The sequence below is a fragment of the Artibeus jamaicensis genome, unplaced genomic scaffold, assembly GCF_021234435.1.
Source record: "Artibeus jamaicensis isolate MK-2021 breed Jamaican fruit bat unplaced genomic scaffold, CSHL_Jam_final contig_465, whole genome shotgun sequence".
Classification (NCBI taxonomy): Eukaryota; Metazoa; Chordata; class Mammalia; order Chiroptera; family Phyllostomidae; genus Artibeus; species Artibeus jamaicensis.
In genome coordinates this window covers 21,722,574-21,743,703 of record NW_026521843.1, presented here as the reverse complement: position 1 = coordinate 21,743,703, position 21,130 = coordinate 21,722,574, and the positions used below count along the sequence as shown (strand labels likewise).

At 39.2% G+C, this 21,130-nt stretch overlaps 2 protein-coding genes across 5 annotated transcripts in view; one reads left to right on the top strand and one right to left on the bottom strand.

Moving 5' to 3' along the window:
* Window positions 1–1,333: 1,333 nt before the first annotated feature.
* Window positions 1,334–10,374, bottom strand: GPATCH11 (G-patch domain containing 11). 3 transcript variants are annotated; one of them, XM_037165420.2, is made up of 10 exons: window positions 10,246–10,374; window positions 8,767–8,846; window positions 6,800–6,871; window positions 6,029–6,255; window positions 5,203–5,244; window positions 4,401–4,521; window positions 4,180–4,270; window positions 3,229–3,345; window positions 2,219–2,300; window positions 1,334–1,603 (listed from the first exon to the last, which is right to left on the bottom strand). In XM_037165420.2, the coding sequence occupies exons 3-10, from the start codon at window positions 6,844–6,846 to the stop codon at window positions 1,548–1,550; spliced, it is 783 nt and encodes a 260-aa protein (XP_037021315.1). In that variant the 5' UTR covers window positions 6,847–6,871; window positions 8,767–8,846; window positions 10,246–10,374; the 3' UTR covers window positions 1,334–1,547. The 3 variants fall into 3 exon arrangements, with proteins under 3 accessions (XP_037021315.1, XP_037021316.1, XP_053522784.1); XM_037165421.2 differs by having other exon boundaries at window positions 8,767–8,826; XM_053666809.1 differs by lacking the exon at window positions 6,029–6,255.
* Window positions 10,375–10,464: 90 nt separating this feature from the next.
* HEATR5B (HEAT repeat containing 5B) overlaps window positions 10,465–21,130 on the top strand; it is a 71,414-nt gene continuing 60,748 nt past the window's right edge. The window contains exons 1-5 of one of the 2 annotated variants that reach the window (XM_053666964.1): window positions 10,465–10,544; window positions 11,364–11,511; window positions 15,118–15,329; window positions 17,895–18,003; window positions 19,550–19,699. In XM_053666964.1, coding sequence (XP_053522939.1) covers window positions 11,386–11,511; window positions 15,118–15,329; window positions 17,895–18,003; window positions 19,550–19,699 — 597 coding nt within the window. In that variant the 5' untranslated portion in view covers window positions 10,465–10,544; window positions 11,364–11,385. Of the gene's footprint in view, window positions 10,545–10,605; window positions 10,708–11,363; window positions 11,512–15,117; window positions 15,330–17,894; window positions 18,004–19,549; window positions 19,700–21,130 lie in introns of those variants that run through there. The other variant, XM_037165405.2, reaches the window with a different exon arrangement.

Below are 21,130 nucleotides of genomic sequence, written 5' to 3'. Positions count from 1 at the left end.
GCCATAGTAGCTAGTTCCTGGAATCATGGAAGCTAGTTCCTGATTCCATTTCATATAAAACAATCCACATGGCTGTGGGACTGACTGAATAAATATTGGTATGTTGGCTGAAATGACAGGAAAGTATCTGACTATAATTATGAGGAACAGAGGTACTCCTTTGTTTTAGCTATTAACATAACTTATTTTTAATGAAACAATATTAAACAGTATTATCTAACTACATAAACTCCAGTATTTTATATATGTATCTGTATTTATAAAAATGACGCATTTTCTGGGTAAAGAGCTGAGGTCCAGAACTTCACCAGGGTAGTGGTTCTCAAGCTCTGCTGTGTCACAGAATCAAGGGCAGTGACACTCAGGCCACAGTGACCAATTATGTCAGACTCTCAGGAGGGGGGACCTTCGTGTTATTTTTTAAAGCTCCCAAGTTCAACTAGAGGACAAGTGAACTAGGTCACATAGGTCAAAGACTAAAACAAGATGTGCTATTAATTCACTTGTGCCAGGATAGCTAGCTTTTGCTGTTCTCGTGCACAGTATTTCTAATAAAAGGAAGAAGTTGATCTCCTGCTCAATGCCTCTGAAAGGTGAGATATAAAATTGTACAGGCAAGATCACAGCTCTATTCCAAGAACAGTAGTGCTATGTAGTTAATCTGTAGCATTAATGCTCACCACAGGTGCTTATCAGACTGTCTTAGAACTTTAAAATAAATACAGACAGCCAATCAGTATCCTAGGTTAGCTGAATCAAAATCACTGGAGGAGGCACCTCAGCTTGTGAAAAAAAGTTCACCATTTTGATGCCCAACCTTAGATGGAGCCCTGCAGGGGTGCCATGGCTTGTGCTTAGCTGTACTCGGTCAAATGATAGGAAAGCAGATTTCAGCTGAAGACAGAAAAATAACTTTAAAAACTGCTTAGAGCTATCCAGCAAGGGAACAGAAGTGTGGGGACAAGCTCTGTGAACCCTCATTCTCTCTTGACACAGGGGTGTCTTATTTGCTGAGTGATTTTGGGAGAAGGGACTTAGCATGTGTTGCCCAGTCCCTGGAAGGTTCTATCGCCTAGAAAGCTAACTGGCCTCAGAATGCAAAGACAGGCTGGGTCCCTGTGAGGCAGGGGTCGGCTGTTCTCTCCGGTCAGGGAGCCTGGCTGGAGAACAAGTCGGCCTTGCTCTCTGCTTCAGCGTCACTGACCATAAAGACGGTATTTTAATATCTCTCTGACTCCCATGTCTTCTCAGCTTGTTCCCAAGTGAAGAGGGAAATAAGAGAGTTATTTGTTGATGTCTTTAAACTTCCTAAGCATCAAAATAGAGTCATAAATTGTAGTGGCCCATGTCTAATGGAAATAGCATTCCATTACTTTATTGAAGTTAGTGAACAATTACATTCTAAAGAACAAACTACTTCTAAAATACACACGGAGCAAAATAACAACAACCAAAAGGCACAAAAAAGCTGGGAATTCTAACTGCTCAACTGACTAGGAAACAACAGCAACAGCATTTTCCAAATTTCTACTTTATTGAGAATAATCTTAGTCATGATCTGCAGAAGTTGGTCCCGGGCAATTTGAAGACAGGTCTTCTTTATCTATAATTTACATGAGGAACATAAAAGATCAATACAATGTGTGCAGTAAAGTATTCTGGAAAATTATTTCACTATAGCATGGATTTTGTAGCTGCGTTTGCTAGTTATTATTAAACACACTGGGAGGAGAGTTTAAAGAAACAACCAAAAAGTCTTCACTCTCAAGTACAAAATCCTTCATTTCTTTCTTACAATAAAAAAAATTGAGTGGATTTCAACATGCTGATTTTTATGGTTCAGGAGAAATATTCTATCTAGCTAACTAAAAATTTAAATGTAATATTTTTCAAGTACCTGCAACTGAAGGCTCCTTATAAAATAAAGTATGAAAAAAATTATCATCCTAAAGTGATTTAAAATTCTTTCTTTTGAAATAAAACACTAGAAAATTCCCTTCTGCATGTTCAGTTTCTGAAAAGTTAAAAGCACTTTTAATAAGGCCTCAATTATTTCTATATCTGCTATTTCTTTAAGACATTGATTCTATGTTACCATTTGGATAGAAGAAGAAATTTCCATTATTCATGGAAAATGTGACTTTTATTAAAAAGTAAAGTTAAAAATATAAGAGCATTTGTACCCAATATTTTTAAACAGTTTCAAGTATTTTCTTACCTTCATAGGCTGTTCCACACCAAATACAATACAGATGTTCTTCTCTTAAATAACTAGTCAATATTTGTAATTTGTCCAGTACCTAGACATGGGACACAAGCACATTAATGGTTCACACAGAACAGAACCTTGGTTTTCTTGTCTCTTGGATCAAGCTTAATTAGCCCAGGGCCACACATCTTCCACTCCACTCTCAACCCTTAGGACAATGTCGAAAGCGGAATTATTTTAGAGCGTGTCCCAGTTTACCAGCTACCCTGATAGTTTCACAAGTCTCCCAGACACAACATGGACCACTTGTTAACATTCAGAAAATAGAATTCAACTGCTCTATTAGGCCAGGATCCTTAAAAACCATCTGTTTTCAAAGGATCTACCTTCTGCAGTGGGATGAGAGTAAACAGTGCCTCCCTGTGCCACTGAAGTGGTCTCCCAGTTAAGTGGAACATAGATTTTTTCCAATTTTGAATGTGTCCTACAAAATGCTTTATACATGTAACCACAGAAATGTGTATTCAATGTATTCATTTCTTGAATAATCTCCACTTCCTTAGAACTGAGGGTTTTTTTTTTTTTGGTTTTTGTCTTGTTTACAGGTGAGTGAGAGAGGTATTCATTAGAATCACTTCCGAAAGTTTAACAGGAAACGAAGTAGAAATGAAAATAATTTACATGTGCAGCTAATCCATCATCCAGCAGAGGTGAGGGGGTGAACTGAAGCTAACGGGAAAAATTATATGAAGTTTTGGTTTGGGGACATGAACCTATGATGTAGTGGTTCTCAACTGGGGGCGATCCCCCCCTCACAGTACACTTAACAATTTCTGGAGATATTTTTGGTTGTCACAAGGAGCAAGTGCAGCAAGCATCTGGTGGGGGGAGGCCTGGGGTTCTGCGAGAGATCTTACAATGCACAGGCCAGCACCCCATGACGAACAAGTACCCAGCTCACAATCTTAATAGTGCCAACGTTGAGACGCCCCGATCAAGGAAATGGTACTAAAACATACACTTAAATCTTCACTGTCATATTCATCTTCATCTTGTTCATTTTCTTCCTTTTCCTCTTCTTCAGCCTCCTCTTCAACCCTCAGCCAGTACCAGGCCTCCCTGGGAACCTGAATATTCTGAAAATGTAGAATTATTTCCAATTAAACATAGATAAACATGAGACCACTCCTGTATGTTCATGTCAACATGAATTCATCCTTTCAATTAAACTTTTACTGAGCGCAGTGTCAAGACTGAAGCACTGTGTTATGAACTCTGGGGATACAAAACTCAATTAGAATATTGTCTCCAAGTTGCTGACAGTCTAGTAGGGAAAATAAGCTATGGCAGAAATAGCTTAATGGGTATAAAATAATACATATAAGCTAGAAAATCTTAAGAGTCATGACATAAATTCAAAGTAAAGTGCTAGGGAAATATAGAAAAATGAGATTACTTCTAGCAATCTATTTAAAGATGAAAGAAATTTCATTAAATGAAGTCATTTTATTTTGAACCAGCAAAATAAAAAAAAAGCAAAATAAAATCATTCAGATCTGAAATACATGGTATTGTACCATGATCTCATTACTTAGAGACAAAGAAGGTGATGAATAGGGACTGAAAACTGGCTATTCTGGTTAGTCAGATATTCTGGGGAGTGGAATGTCCACACGTAGTAGCCCCGAGTAATTAATATGCAAATGAGCAGAGTACAATTAAATAAAAAAATGTTATTTAACCCTATTGGATAATTCAGACTACTGAGGTTCCTGCCATAAATGAGTCATCATTGTGTCAATTATCACAGATCAGTAGTACATGGTAAATAAAAGCTTTAATCAGTAGAAGACTAGGAACACCAGACTTGTGTTTTGTTTGGCTTGGCTTTTTAAAACATAGACTCATGGCAGATCATCCTGGGGGCCACAACACGTCACTACCGCACCGAACGCAGGTAGAAGGCTTGCCTTCTGCGTATCCAGTTGTTGACAGGCTCGCTGGCTTCTTCTAAGATCTCCTTCCAGCTTCATTTCATCTTGCTTATTCTTAAGTCTCATTCTAACGGAAAGGAAAAATAGCACATTACAGTTCTGCACGCTCTTTATCCATTTTATGTGACCGGGCACCGGAAAACGCACCACACTGAAGAAAAGACGACACCAAAAGCAGTCCCCATACAGAGCGTTACCGAAACTGTTCTGCGGCTTTTTCTTCAGCTTGGTTTTTCATATGAATCTTTCTCCGATAGCTTTCTAATTTTTCCTCTGCTTTTCGTTTCAATAACGCCTCATGACCAAGGCCGCTTTTTCCTGTTCAGACAGACAACTTTGATGAGAAACTTACTGACTTTATATTTCAAAGCATGACAATATAAATATTTACAAATTAAAGGCAATTGCAACATGAGTACAATCGCTCAGTCATATGACAAGAATGACAGAAGAAAACACTAGAGATTTTTTTTAAACTTCAAATACTTATGTATGGTATAAACAAACAACATATTTTTTCCTTAACTCACACAAAGTATTAAGAAAAACATTTGTTTATCTTTAAATTTTATTCTTCAATTACAGTCCACATTCAGTATTAATTTGTATTTGTTTTAGGTGCATAGCATAGTGGTCAGACAATCATATACTTAACAAAGTGATCCCCCTGATATTTAAGAAAAACTTTTAGTGGACACTTTTGTCTCAGAATACTTTTAGAACATTTCGACTGGTAAAAATACCTTTGTGTTTTTAATGGTTACAACAATTTTCTCCTATAGTTTTATGATTTAAATTTTATTTTATACTCACTAAAACTTACTTTTACTTTTAGTTTAAAAGATTTAGAAGTTTAACAAAGAGACATTTTAATGAGGGCTTCCTATGATAAGAACTGTAACCACACTACTATAAAAATATTTCTCAAGCAAATGTATGTGTTAGATACAAGCATAAGCATATCATTACTGGTAAATATCCCTAAACATAATTACATACCTGTTTTGACATTGAGAGGAATTGGTTCAACAATACCATCTCCTAAAAACAGAGAACAAAACACAAACTACTTCAGAAATTCTTCAAAACACAAGCACAGTGTGCGGCTTTACAGTGTCCAGTACAGATTCCCTCCCATTTCAGTAATGTTCAAGCTGAAGTCTGAACATCAGTATGCTGAACTAGTTACTGTCTTCTGAATCCTAGTCCTCAACAAGGCTGACCCACAGCCTCCTACGTCACCTGAAGGTGGGGTTTTAAGAAGTGAAAGCCTGATATTAAACATCTAAGACAGTGTCAGCCTCGCTAGGATGAAGATCAAAGCAATTGCAATAAAGAAGACAATAAAGAGAAGAAACAGCTTACAGAAGCTACTTTAAATATATGGCCTTTGCATCTTAATAAACAGTCTCACTTCCTAAAAAGAGAGGTGAGAATGGAGATTCTCTAACGGGGCGGTCGCTCGGGCAGCTGCTACAGGTACAGAGCAAACAGGGCAGAGTCCTGACACCGTCCTCCATGTCTCTTCACTATCCTGTTGCCACTGTACTTCTCATCCCTTCTCTTGTCACCATGCTTAGCTGTTGCCTCCACTTAAGCTTTGTCCATCCCAGTCGTTAGTGCCTTCGAGCTAGGCTGACATCCAGGGTTGTCTAAAGTGGGTGTGGAAAGGTGAAAGTTCTCCACGAAGCTTGTTAGCACGTAACAGATGAAGATTAAGTTGTTTTAATTTTTGTGTAGATGAGAAACATTAAAGAGTCATCCCTGGTATTCACGGACACCATTTGGCAGTAAGAAAACCTTTTGATTTCTGGAAGTGACTTACCACTCCTGCCAAGGGCCTGACCACTTTTATATCCCATCTTCTGGAGCAAAGCAAACCCTTTGTTTTCATGGCCTAGGGCATTCTTCAACCCAATGTCACGTCTTTCTTGTTCTTCTTCTTTTAAACTCTTCTGCCTATTTTTCAGATTAGCTTCTTGTTGCTTTTCTTCTTTTCGACGGGCTTCTCGGATTTGCCTCAGCATTGGCAATCCTGGTCTAATATCTTCTCTGAAGAACAAGGGAAAAGGTTGTTTTACATGAGTATGTGAAGTTTTCCCGTGACTTTGATACTTACTCATATTTCAGTGCTACCTCTCTGATCATCTTTGTTACCATCTATATTAGAATGCATCAGCGACTTCCGAGAATAGTTGTTTTAGTAAAAATGATGATGGTTGTTGCCAGATTGTGGAAAACTAAAGAAAGCGCACAGCTGAAGAAATTGGAAGAAAGTAAGATTCAACTAATCTTTCTAAGGCATTTGGCAACAATAAAGGGCAAAGGTGAATAGTAGCTAAAAGAGATAATAAGATGAAATAAAGGAAAAAAGCAAAGTTCCTTGGAGGAGTGAAAATAAAAAGAATCAAGGGCAGAAGTAAAATGCTTAGCACAAAAAAAGAACAGGCTCCCAGTTCTTTGCGTAGACATGAGGATGGTGTTCCCCTAAAGCAGTAAGACTAACTTTCCAACCTCACATTTAAAGTCAATGTCATTGCTTAAGAGTCTACACTAATGCCTTATATGTTTCATTACATGAAGCGTTCACACTTACTGGACATTAATGAAGGAATCAGACATATAGTCCTCTTCTTCTGCCATGTTCAACTTTGAATGACAAAAGTATCTGCAAATCAAAGAGAATAAAGTAACAGTTACTCCATTTTTAGTTTGTCAAAATGGAAATAAACCTTTCTGTATCTCCAGCCATGAACCTTATCCAGAGCTCTATTCCACATCTATAGGACGTTCTGACAGCTTTGTGTGTGGAACTCTCAAACTCAACAATCCCTACACCTTGTTCTCCTCTACCCCAGATTTCCTTCATCCTCTGTATTTCCAAGTTAAAGCCACTGCTATCTCCCCATTTCCGACCTCTTAGAGACCTCTGTCACTTCCTCCTCTATAATACCCCTCATTGGCATTTTCCCCTATAGGTGTGGCCACTACCTTAGTTCAGGTATTTCTTTCTCACTGGAGCTATTCCAACTGCTTCCTAATTGGTCTCACTGCCTTTAGCTTCTCCTCTTCCAATCCATCCTCTCCACCCTCTCCACCATGGTGTTTTAAAAATGTAAGTCAGGTCATGTTACTTGCTGTTTCAAATCCTTTAATAAACTCTGCCCTTTAGGCAGAAGACAACCAGTTGTTTTAACACTGTAGCAGAAGCCCTCCATACTCTGATCCATGACTCTCCAGGATTCATTATTCAAATCACACAGGCTTCTCATTGCCCTCTGAACATACCACTGATATATTCTTCACCCTAGGCTTAGGTTGCCCTCCTTTACAAAAACCAGGCCTCTATAGCATTTTATATTAAATGCTCATTTGGAACTTCATATAGGGAACACCTATATGGAAACATTTTTGAGGACAGTCTCCAGCCAATATAGCCAAATCATGTAATTACTGGTCTATAAATGGGTAAAATAATAATCTAGAAAAGTGCATCTCAAACTTTACTGCATATTTGAATTGCACCAGGATCTTCAAAGGCAGAGTCTGATCCTGAGCTGGAGCCTGAGGTTATGCATTTCTAACAGGCTCCCAGGAGATGTTAATGTTTTCCTTTGGGAACCCAGCCCTTTGGCTTCCATGTTGTTCTCGAGGAAGGCGACAATCTCCATATATTCTTGGGCATAAAATGGCTCATTATGGTACTTCACATCCCCATCACAGAAGACCTAACAGGGCAAAGAAACCTCTCTTTCTTTACATGATATGAATATGTGGATTGTGGGGGAAAAAAACTGTCTTCATTGGGGTTTCTGAACTAGAAGTAGGTGAAGCTGGGCTGCAGATGCCCTCTTCTTGGCCATATGAAGAGATGCTGTTCTGTAGAATGAAGTCAGAGAAAACAGGCCTAGAAGAATTGAATCTCCAACCTAGGTCCCAACGCCCTGATTTCTGTACCTCTTTATTTGATGCCATGCCCCATGAATCTTCTGAGCTACAGAGGCTAATAAATTTCCTCATTATTTAAGCCTGTTGGAGTAGGGATTCTGCCAACTGCAACCAAGAGTCTGAACAATTACATGGGATGAAAAAATATTACTGTCTTAGTTTTTAATGTATATCTTCCCAACTAGGCTGTGAACCACAAAGATAAGTCCCATACATGCCCAATGCCTACATAACTATGTCCCAAACATCATAAATTCTTGATGTTCAGTAACGAGGAGAAAAAGGGTCTTTTGTAATATTTGTAGAAATAAATAATTTCCCCGTGTTGTCATGTCTGATTTTGTTAAGCTTGATGTAAATACATCATAAACACAGAAAATCACATAAAACAAATGCACAGTTTAATGAATTATTATGAGGCAAATACTCTTGTAATTAGGCGGTAGCCTCCCAGGTGGTCTCCAAAGATTCTTGCCTCTTGGTTTTCAACGTCCTTGTGTAGTCTCCTTTCACAGGAAACAGAACTGACCTCTGTATCCAATAGGATATTGTGGAAATGATGGAATATGATGCTTGGTCATAAAAGACACTAGTTAGAAGTTAGTAATTACTCACTCTGAAGGAAGTTGGCTGTCATGGAGTGAAGATACTTAATCAGCTCACGGAGAGGTCCACCTGGGAGGGACAGAGACTTCCTGTTGACAACCAGCACAAATATGAGAGCTACATGAGTGAGCTACCTTGGAAATGGACCCTCTAGTGCCAGTCTGGCCTTGAAATGACTCAGCCTGGGCTGGCATCTTCTTTACAACTTCTTATAAAAGTCGGAGCTAAGCTAAACTAGTAACAATTCTGTGATCCAGAGAAACTGTGATATAAGAAATGGTTATAGTTATTCGAGCTACTGAATTTGGGATAACTTATTATACAGTAAAAGATAATACAAACCACCACTCACATCAGGAGATAGAACCTCATTGGCCCTTTTTGTACCCAATTCAATTGTACTCCTCCTAGTCACTTCCTTTTCTTCATCTACATCTTGTACATCTTCATAAAGATGTACACATTTCATTATCCACTTGTACATCTTTAAACATTAGTTTTGCCTACTTTTCTTTGTATTATAATATGTTAAAAATGTGGAAGATTATATTCAGCATTTGTCATAATTCATTCACCAGACTCATCTGTAAGAACAGTATTTTTACACATAATGACTTAGCCTTTACCCAGAGTATCATTTACAAACCCATTTAATCATCATTAAAAACTCTACAAGGCAAGAATATAGTTAGTCCTGCTTACTAGTTGGAGAAATTAAGACTCAGCATGGCTAAATGACTTGCTTAACAGGACAAAGAATCCAGGCCTCAGGGCTCTTGCTACTGCAAATGGGATTCGATTATTTTTAAGGGACCCATTAGGCTCCAGAGTGCTAGGCAGATATTTAAAAAGAATCGGTAACCCCTATTTAAAGCTCCCTTTCTGCGAGCACCCTCCCATTCCTCAGCATCCCCCCATTCCCATCAAGCACAAGAATAAACTTCACAAGGGGAGAATCCAGACAGAGATGATGGTGGTTCGGAGCATAGTGACAGCAGTGGACGTGGTAAGAACTGGGCACACTCTGGATATATTTTGTAGGTAGAGCTATTTTGAATATTTGCTGATGGATTGGAGGTGATGTAAAGGATTACATCAAGACTTTTGGCGTGAATACCTGAAAGAGTGGAGTTACCAGTTTTTGAGAGGGGTAGTTGCAGGGTTTGTTGTTTTGTTTTGTTTTGTTTTTGGCAGAGAGAGGGCAGGGAAGTAGCAACAAGACTGCTGCTTCGGACACTGAGTGTCCGACTACACAACCTAGGGAAGAGGCCGGCTATGTAGTTAGATGTACAGCAGAAAGGTGACAAAAAATGCCTCGGTCTCAAACACTCCCCTCTGAAACCACTGATCTCTACCCTCTCGCGTCCCTCCCAGCTGCAAGCGTCCCACCTACGCGACCACTTCGGGTGGGAATGTAGGTGATGGTGTGACCACCAACACACAGATCAACGCCCTTTATCATTCTATCTGGTGCCTCCAGCCCCTTACCTGGCAGCTCTACTAGCCCCGGGGAAGCCAACTACAGCGCGCGCTGCTCAGACGCTCACCGACTTGCGCAGGACGTCAGCACGCCCGCCCCTACCTAAGTTTCCGAGTGTAGTTTAATGGAAACTTGCGGCAGGCGGGGCTAGAAGGACGTGGTTAGTGCGCTTGCGCAATATCAACCTTCTGCGCAGGCGCTCTCCCCTCGTTTCCTGCTGGCAGGAGTGCGGGAGGCGGGGTATCCGGGTACCTGGGAGGCTGCTTCGGGCTGGAGCTCAGCTGATCGGCCCCTGCGGGACTAGGAGGTGAGGCTGCCTCTTTGGCCGGCGAAGCCAGCACATTGACGCGCACAGACTCCCCTGGCTGGGGAGGAAATTCGACTTCGTAAAGAACTTTTTCTGTTTTCCAATGCCGGACTCGATTCCGAGCCCGCGCCTCTTGGGGTTGACAGCCCGAGTGACCACCTAGGTGTGTGGCGGCCTGCTTCCTCTTCCCCAGGCCTCGCGCTGCGCTAAGCTCTTCAGAGGAGTCGCGTTAACCCAGGTCCGCAGCGCGCGCAGCCTCTGCCGGCTGCGTTCTGGCGCTGCCCGGGGATGTCCCTGAAGCCATGGCCGCGGAGGAGGGGGGGTGGGGAACCTGACTGCCCCCACCTCTTCGTTGTAGGAAGACTGGGGGACTTCCAGTGTGGGATCTTCTTGCTGGGACGTTTTGATATACTCCTAGGCAAGGTGCAGCAGGGGAGGAGCGAGGGCTCTGTGCACCCAGCAGTGGACAGGAAAAAAAGGAGGCTGGGTTGTCAGGCCTGGCTGGCGATTGATCTTGGTGCTTCAGTTTTCCAGTTTATGGAATGGGTTAATGGCATGTGTTTCTTCTAGGCGTGTTTTTTTCTGGAAGAAATGCCCCATTTGTAGCATTTATTTCAATCTTTTACCTCATTATTCTTCCTCACGAATCATTCCTTTCTTTCACTGTTTTGTACTCCTGTTTAAAATTTAGTTCTCAGGTTTGTATGAAATGTTTCCTTCAGATGAAATAAGTAAATTTTAACTTTTCGTTTTTTAGTGGTTGTAATCATTAAGCTGGACTTTTAACATACGAGTATTTTTAACATTTTTTATTTTAAGGTGTGAATTTAAAACTTCAGTAATGGAGTTAGCCCACAGTTTATTGCTAAACGAAGAAGCTTTGGCTCAAATCACTGAAGCAAAGAGGCCAGTTTTTATCTTCGAATGGTTGCGATTTCTTGATAAAGTCTTGATTGCTGCCAACAAGGTATGGTATTGCTCCCCCCCCCAAGTTGGTTTAACACAGTCAAGAATATTATGTGTTCATGATTTGTGAGAAAGCATTTTTGGAACGGTTGTGGGTCAGTTATGGATCTTGAGACTATTACACTGTAATAGGAATTTCTTTCTGTACTTTTTTATTCTGTGGCAAAACCCAAACCTCCTTTAAACCCACCTTGTTGCCTTCTTCATGTCTGTACCTGGACAGCTGAATGTGACTGGAGGAAAACATGACTGTATGACTGCTGTCACTTTAAATTCATCATCTCCAGCTGCAGGTGGTCCCTTGGTGTTGTCTAGCAATCCCGATGTCTTCGTTCATCTCTCCAAGGAGTTAATAATAGACTTTCCTTCTGTTTTCTTCATCCTGCATAGTCTATTCCATTATCTGTGTGTGGCTTTTTATTATCTGTGTGTTTTATTTTCTGTCTTTAAAATTAGATGCTTTCCTCAAATGTCTGATGCTCTTTGGTTGTCTGCTTAAACAGAAGAGTGAGTAGTAAAAATGTTTTCTGGGCAGGGTGAAGTTTGTTAACTGCACTTCACCTTAGGCTAGTCTAGTTCCTTGAGGACCCCTTGATGCTAGTACCATGGGGTTTTTTGGGCTAGTCATTCCCCAGAGGACACTGTTCTACTTGTGTTCTAGGGTGTGTGACTAGTTGTTCAGGTTCTAGGAATTGAGGGAGAAGGCTGGGGACCTGAACATTCAGTATGTAAACTTTCACTCAATCCCCATGTTCTCAGTGCCATTTCCCAGCCCACAGCGGTGCCTGGGCTCCGTAAGTCCAGAACAGAGGAGGGAGATAGAGGAGTCTTACAGCCTCTTAGATTCTCAATCTTTCCCTCCATTTCTAGACATAGCTTTCCCTATGTGCCTAGAGCCTCAAAACAGCAACAACAGACATGAGCTTTTAGAGGATTTTTTGTTGTAAATTGGGTCTCTTTTCACATTTCCCTGTTGGGGACACTTGACTTCCATATTTCGCATTCATTCTTTTCCTCTTTCTGTACGCTTGTGGATTTTTGCCTTTTTTGGGGGGGTTGCCCTTTAGTTTTAAAGAAGCCGGTTTTAGTAAGGCTTCTTTAACTAGACGTTCCTATTTTCTCTTAAACCCCCTCCAATTGGGTATTTGTTGCTTCTACTCCACTGAACAGCTCTTGTCCAGTCATTAGTATCTCAAATTGCCCAAACCAATGGGTCAGTATTCTGTACTAATGGACATAGTTGATCTTCTACCTGAAACACATGGGTATTTTTTTTATTTTGTTGTGAAAATGAAAAATACAAAAGAATATATACAAAGTTATCCAAGGTATGAAGCATAATAATAGGAACATCTGTACACCCTCCATTCAAATTAAACAGTTGATTTTTATTGTACTGTGGATGCACATTGCATCCTATTTGTGGTTCCGAAGACACCATTTGTTTTCAGTTCTTTTCCTACTTCACTAGTTATTCCTCATTCCCATTTGTTGGTTCTTTCTCAGTCCTGGGCAGCCTTCTTTTTTTTTTTTTTTTTTTTAAATCTATTTATACAGCCCTGGCTGGTGTAGCTCAGTGGATTGAGCGTTGGCCTGCAAAACAAAGGGTTGCCAGTTCAATTCCCTGTTGGGGCACATGCCTGGCTTTTGGGCCAGGTCCCCAGTAGGGGGTGCATGAGAAGCAACCACACATTAATGTTTCTCTCCCTCTTTTTCTCCCTTCCTTCCTTCTGTCTAAAAGTAAATAAATAAAAATCTTTAAGAACTAAAATAAAAATTTATTTAAAAAATCTGTACTTACTCTTACGGTGATATCTAATCTCATATTTTTACTACCATCTATATAGTAATGACTTCCAGATATACCGTGAGACACTCTACTGCTTTATCTTGGCTATCTAAACAGCATCTCAAAGTTAGAACAACATGAACAACGTGTTCGGAACTAAATTCTTGACTTCCCCCTTCCAAACCTGTCCTTTCCCCAGTGTTCTTCATCTCAGGAAATGACCGTTTCAGCCTTCTAATTATGCAGGTCATAAACCTTAGAAGCATCCTTGACTTCCCTCTTATTCTCAAATTTCACATCATATTCATTAGTGAATCCTATTGGATCTATCCACTAAATATGTGCAGAAGTAAATTACTTTTCATCATTGTTACCATCCTCATCTCTTATGTGGATTATTGCAAAAGCTTCCTAAGTGCTCTCTGTGCTTCTGATGTGTACCTTGCAGAGTATTCGTAGCTCAGTGGTCAGAATGAGCCTGTTAAGACATTTAGATCACGTCCTTCCTCTGCTTCAAGCTCTCAGAATAAAATAAGACACAATCGAGTCCCTTTTACTCTTCTGATTCCATCTCTTGCTACATCCTGTCTCTTACTCTCCTAGGCCTAAAGGGCCTACTCACTGTCTTCAAGCATGTTAAGCATGTTCCCTCCATGCCTTTATACAGTTCCCTCTGTCTGGAGTATTCCTCTCCCAGATATTTGCATATCTCACACATTCGCTTCTTTCTAGAGAGGCCTTTCCTCACTAATCAACATAAGGTAGTAAGCACACTATTTATTCATTTAGTTGGTGAATTCCGTGTCTCCTCTCTAGCATGTAAATTTATGAGGGTATAGACTTGGTCTGTTGTGTTCACTGTTACCTAGAATATTCATGCTTAGAGTAGTGCATGGCATATAAATGCACAATACACATTGAATGAATGAATGAGTGAGTTTTTAGTATTGATTATGGGTAGATCTGAATATTTTTTCTGTTTTCTAGGGCTCCTTCAATGTTTCTTTTGATTTCCTTCACTGACTTAAACAATGTTTTGGACTACTGACTTCGCTTTTCAAGGAGAGCTTATCTGGGTTCTAAGATATCAGTTGTCCACATGCTCAATATTATGTACTTAGACTGTGGTTTACTTCTTAGTGAGTTGGCGTGAAAACTTGAGTCAGGAGTAGTCACTTTTGTTGGCAACTAACTTTTGGCTTTGGAGGGGAACAAAGGAGACTATTTAATGTAGTAATGAATGATTCATTTCTTGCTGAGCTCACCTTGAAAATTCTCACTTATGGTTTTATACCTAATGTAATATAGATTTGAATTATCAGAGTGCCTTAACTAAGTATTTCTTATTCTGACTAAAATGTAACAAAAGTACATGTAAGAAAAAAACTGGACAGAGACAGACTCATACAGGGTCTGACACAAATAGCGCCCTCTTTTTATTACAAAGTCATAAGCATGTATTTTGTAACATGACACCATCACACTCAAGCACACCATAGGACATTTTAGGTGAAATGTTCAAATTAAAACGATCAATTATTACACCTATTATTATTGCCCTACCAACCACACTCAAGCAAGCCTTACTTCTGTTGGACCCTGTAGATGGAGAGCAGATGATAGCTACTTGGGGGCAGAGGGTGGGGGTGAGGGGGTAGAAGGATCGAGCAAAAAGGAAAAGGACTCATGGATATGACAACAGTGTGGTGATTGCTGGGGGGAGGAGACTATAAGGGGACTAAATGGTAATGGGAAACATACAATAAAGATTAAATTAAAAAAAAAACTTTTGATGTTCTTTATTTTCTTTTATAACAGACTGATGTTAAGGAAAAACAGAAAAAACTTGTTGAACAATTAACTGGATTAATAAGTAGTTCACCTGGACCACCTACGCGAAAATTGTTAGCTAAAAATCTTGCGGCCCTCTATAGCATTGGGGATACGTTCACTGTTTTTCAAACACTTGAAAAATGCAATGACATTATCAGAAGTAAAGACGACACTGCAGCCTATTTACCAACAAAATTGTGAGTATTTTGAGATCAACCCTTGAACATATTTTGTGTTTTCAGAGTAGCTTGTCTTAATAAGAGGCTGTCAATTATAAAGACCTCCAAGTAGATTGAACCTGAGGCATGCTGCTGACAATAAAAGCTCCCCAAGCAGGTGTGGGAAGGGCTTCTCTTTGAACATTGGCTCCATTGCCACTGGGACTTCCAGCAAACTACAGAGGATTGGTGTAATGTCAGCAGTTTGCATCAGGTAAATTGGTAAATTGGATGGAGATAATATTTTAGGCTGGGATGGAAACAGAGCATCTGTAGGTGATGGGATTGAGGCAGGATTGGGCAAACTAGAGCCCATGGGCCAAATCCAGCCTGATACCTCTTTTGTAAATAAAGTTTTGTTGGGATGCAGACATGTCTGTTCATTTAGGAGGCAGCTGCTTTCATGCTATGATGACAGACTGGCAGAGTTGAGTACCATTTTGCCTGCAAGTTTGCTGACCCCTAGATCAAGAGCTTAACCCAGCTCCTAGCCCATACTTGTGGTTTGGATTAAGGGCAGACATTTTTGGAGCAAGTCTTAAAGATAATGGCTATCGGGACACCTTCTGTAAAAGAGTTAAACAAGAGTGCCATAGGAGAAAAATAACACCTAAATAAGCTTAGCCGTGCCGTGAGGGAAGAGCATTGTCAAGGAAGACCACTCAAAGAAGCATCAGCGAAAGTAGGTCAACCATCAGGGAAGGAAATAGGGAAGTTAGTCAAGTAAGGGGTTAAGATAGGAAGAGGGGAAGATGGATGTGATAGGCTAGGGATTGGCAAACTGTGAAAAGGGCCAGAGAGTAAATATTTTTGGCTTCGTGGACTGTACAGCTCTGTCAAAACTACTCACCTCTGCCACAGACAATATGTAAATAAATAAGTATGGCTGTGTTCTTATAAAACGTCTTTTAAAACACAGGTGGAAGACTGGATGATGGGCGAGATTTAACCTGCAGGCTGTAGTTTGCCTACCTACTCTCTAAAGAAACTTCTCACTGGAAACAAACATTATACCTTATTTACATTACAGTACTTTTCAGAAAGATACAAGATAGTGGAGGAAACAAGTTGTGAGGGGAAGACGAGTTCATTTCTGGGCATGCTGATTTTGGACTTTCAGTGGCAACAGCCGAGTGACTGTGTAGTAGGAAGTGAAAATCCTGGTCTGGATTTTAGAGAACTGAGTTGAAAATGTCGTTTTGGTGATAGAGTGGAGATTTGGGAATAGGCTGAACCCTTTGGTGTGGGTAAATTCACCCAGGAAGAGTGCACTACTGTTTGAGGACAGAAGGTGCCAAGCGGCCAGGGCCAGTGGACAGTAGCTAACAGAGGAAATGGGGGACTTACTTGGAAGGCTGATTCTTCTTCGGTCTGTTTTCAGTGGCACAGATAAGTCGTAATTAAACTGTGTATCGCTTGAGATAGGTGTAGATCTCAAAAGTTGTAGAAGAGATTCGGGCATATTAGTGCCTTCTGGTTTATTTTGGAGTTTGAAACTGTGTTAACCATTTTGATGATTTAGTTTTCTACCCCTTAGCAGATCCACACATGATTTTGTAGTTCTGCTTAAGTAGAGTTTATTAAATATTACATATCATTTGTATGTATTTTCAGCAGATTTATGGTTTCTATTTAGGAATTTCCTAGTATATTCTGGTATGTGCTCTCAGTCATCTTTAAGTTTGTAATCAGCCTGGAGAGTAGCATGGGATTTGGAGTCAAGAGGTGAGGTGATGGTCGATTCCCTGATTTTACCGTTTCTTACGCGTATGGTGGTGAGCTAAATTTCTCTCTGCCTCCGAGTGACTGGCTGAGGACACATAGCTGTTGGGTGGCAAGCTCCAGGATTTTGTCATCCATCTGCCGGACTCCCGAGTATGTGCTCTTGACCTCTGTGCCCTGCTCCGGCCTCTAAGCCAAACTCAGTTATTCACGTGTTTACTGTTTACATGAGTGATGGGTGGGTGGTCTCCCCCTTCCTGAGGAGATAGGGTGCTGTTACATTTCTTCTTCTAGGTAGCCAAATGTTGCATTAAAACCATTTAGATTAACTTTTGCAAGTAATTGTTTACTATTATTTCTATGCTAAGTAGCAATACAAAAATTATGATAAATTTCCTGTTTCAAGGTTTACATTTCCATTGGCAGGGTAAGAAACAGCTGAATAAAATGGTCAAGTCACAGCACAGTAAACAATATAATTTTGTCAAAAATGAGTGGCACACATTGTATATGAGAGAAGAGAGGGATCTTGGTGGCTTGGCATAATTTGAGAAGTCTTCATAAAAGGAAAGCTTGGGTTTCTTTCCAAAGGATGGGTATGATTCGTTATGTAAATATATATTTGTTCTCCTAACAAGAATACAATTTTATTGACCATAGTATTTGTTGTAATTATAAAGAATAAATGAGGTGGTTTTTTTTTTAGTTGAAAATTAAGGTTTCCTAGCCAAAAGTGTCCTGCACAAATACAAATTGATTTCTGAAAATGAGAAAAGTATTATTAACCTGAACAATTACTAATGAAAATCTCACTTCTTACAGGGCTGCAGTGACTTGTATTGGAGCATTTTATGAAAAAATGGGGAGAATGCTAGGCAGTGCATTTCCAGAAACAGTAAATAATCTTTTGAAATCTCTGAAAAGTGCAGAGGTAAGTTTTACAACAAATATTATTTACATGTTTTGCTAGTAGCAGGAGTTAAATGTCATTTAAAAACATATGTTTGCCTTACACTGCTTAGCAGGAAGGTAACTTAAAATTACTTGCAAAAAAGGAAAGTCTTGCTCCCTTTTTTAATGGATGATGCCTCATCTTTTAGGGAGTGGGGAAAGAATGCTTTTCTTTGACAAAGAATAGGTTTACCTATCATTTTTTATTTTGCCTTATAATGCTTTTGCATTACCACTTTATTTTTTGTACTATAGCTACTAATGTATTAGTTTTCTAGGGTTGCCGTAATAAATTACCGCAGTGTGAGTGGCCTCAAACAACAGAAATGTATTGTCTCACAGGTCTGGAGGCTAGACGCCTGAAATCAAGGTGTCAGCAGGGCCATGCTCCCTCTGAAGCCTCTTGGGAGGAATCCTTCCTTGCCTTCTTAGTCTCCAGTGGTTACTGGCAGTCCTTGGCAGTTCCTTGGCATTTAGTGGTTTGTAGGTGCCTCCATTCTTTGCTTTCCTTGTCACATGGTGCTCTCCCTTTGCACCTGTGTTCTATGTCCAAAGTCTTCTTATGAGGATACCAGTTATTGGATTAGGGTCCATCCTAATCCAATATGAACTCATCTTTACTTGATTTCATCTGCAAAGACCTATTTCCAAATAAAGTCATGTCAACAGGTAATTGCACTTAGGACTTGAACTACTCTTTTGGGTGGAGGGATGCTATTCCATCCATAGCAGTTAATATCAAGTAAAACTAGTTGTTTTGTCGTGTCAGTTTGTTATTGCTTCTGAAAATTCCTTGTCAACTTGAAGTTACTAAAAACAGACTAAGCCCTGGACTCTCATAGTCTCAATTCCCTTATATACGAAAACTGAAGAGCTCTGGGAACTCTTTGTCTATTTGTTTTTTAAATAAGAGTTGAAGGGATATTGTCAGGCATTAGACATATAAAGATAAATAAGACAAGGTCCCTGACAGCAAAAAGCTTACAGTTGGGTGAAAGAGATCTGTGTTTGAGTAAAAACACTAGAAACATGAATCAAGCATTATAAGAGTATGAAGATGAGTTTGAATTCATCACAAGAAAATGAGGACTTGGCATATCTGTGACAAAATTTTTAACCGTATTGGATGTTTTCCTTATCTTATAGATGGTTTACATTACTTCTTAACTGCTTTTTTATCTAACCTTTAACATTCCGAAAGTTTGGATCCTTGAGATCTGATACTAAGGCTTTTGATTTTGTCTTTATATTTTCATTATATTGCACTTCAACAGGTCATGGAAACATTGGAATGTGTTTACTTGCTGTAACCTAATTTCTCAGAAAGATACAATTTAATTGAACTTAGTAATTATTTTTACCTTTCAGGTACTCTCTAGAATACTTAATTTTTTTTATTACTTACTGTGTACAATTTAGAGTAAGAGCATTAGGCCCAGAGAACTTTTGTGTTTGGTATGTTGTTGTTTAAGTGTAGAATTTGCTTTACAGTATAGTTTTTAAGCTTTCTTTATGTTTGAGTCTAGTCTCAAGGGCGAAGTGAAATCTTAATGAGCCTACAGAAAGTTCTAAACGGACTGGGTGGTGCAGCCGCTTCTTCTCATCGTGATATTTACAAGAATGCCAGGTCCCTCTTGACTGACAGGTCGATGGCAGTTCGCTGTGCAGTGGCCAAGGTTAGTACTAGACCCGTTGATGATGCTCCTTATCCTGCCTGTTCTTTTAAAGTTTTAAAGTATGATGGCACACTGTTTGTCCCCATGGATTAGTTTCATTTCACTCAATATAAATGGAATCATGTAGTATGTGCTCTTTTTTTGGAGGGAGTCAAGCTTCTTTCACTTAGCATACTTATTTTGAAATACATCTATGTTGCTACATGTTTATTTAAGAGTTTATTGTTTTTTATTGCTAAGTAGTATTTCATTATATTTCACAATTGGTTTATTCCGTCACCTATAACAGACATTTGGGTCGTTTCTAGTTTGGACTATCACAAAAAAAAGCTGTTGTGGACATCTGTACAAGTTTTTGTGTGGATGTATGCTTTCCTTTCACTTGGGTAGGAGTAGAATGGCTACATTATATTCTAGATTTATGTTTCACTTTTGGAAAATTGCCAGTTATTTTCCAAAATACTTGTACCATTCCAGTTTCCCCTCATCCTCACCAATGAGAATGAGGGGTATTCTAGTCATTTTAATTCTAGCCCTTATAGATATATAGTGGCATCTCATTGCGGCTTTCATTTGTACATCCCTAATGACTAATGATGAGCATATTTTTAGATACTTATATCTAAATCTTATACCTAAGACCATCAATATCTTCTTTGATACAGAGCCTATTAAAAGCTTTTGTGCATTGTTTTATTGAGTTGTTTTCTAATTATTAAGTTTTGAGGGTACCTTATAGGTTCTTTATATATTCCTGTATCAGATACATTATTTGCAAATATTTTCTCCCAGTCTACAGCTTGTCTTTTTACTCTCTAAATTATGCCTTTCTAAATAGGGAAGTTTTGAATTTTGTTAAGTCTATTTTATCAGATTATTTTTTGTGTTGTTACTAAGAAAACTTTTCCTAACCCACAGCTTCACCTGTGTTTCCTTCTTAAAGTTTTATAGTTAATATATTATTTATTTTGAGTTAATTTTTATGCATAATGTAAGTTACGAATCAAAGTTCTTTTTTTGCATGTGGATATTCACTTGTAGTACAATGTTGAAAAGACGATCTTTGCTTCATGACTTGCCTTTGCACGTTTGTTGCAAATCTGTTGTTCATATAAATGCAGGTCTATTTTTAGGTCTTTATTATGTCATCATCTATCCTGATGTCAATAACACTTTCTTGATTATTGTAACTTTATAATAAGTCTTGAAATCTGGTGATATCAGCCCTCCAACTTTTTCTTTCTCAAAATAGTTTTGGTTATTTTAGATTCTTTGCATTTCCATATGAATTTTAACTTATCTATCAATTTCTACAAAAGTTGCACGATGGGATATTGATTCAGGTTGAATTGAAAATACAGATCAATTTGCAGGGGGTTGACAGCTTACAGTATTAAGTCTTCCAGCCCATGAACATGATATATCTCTCAT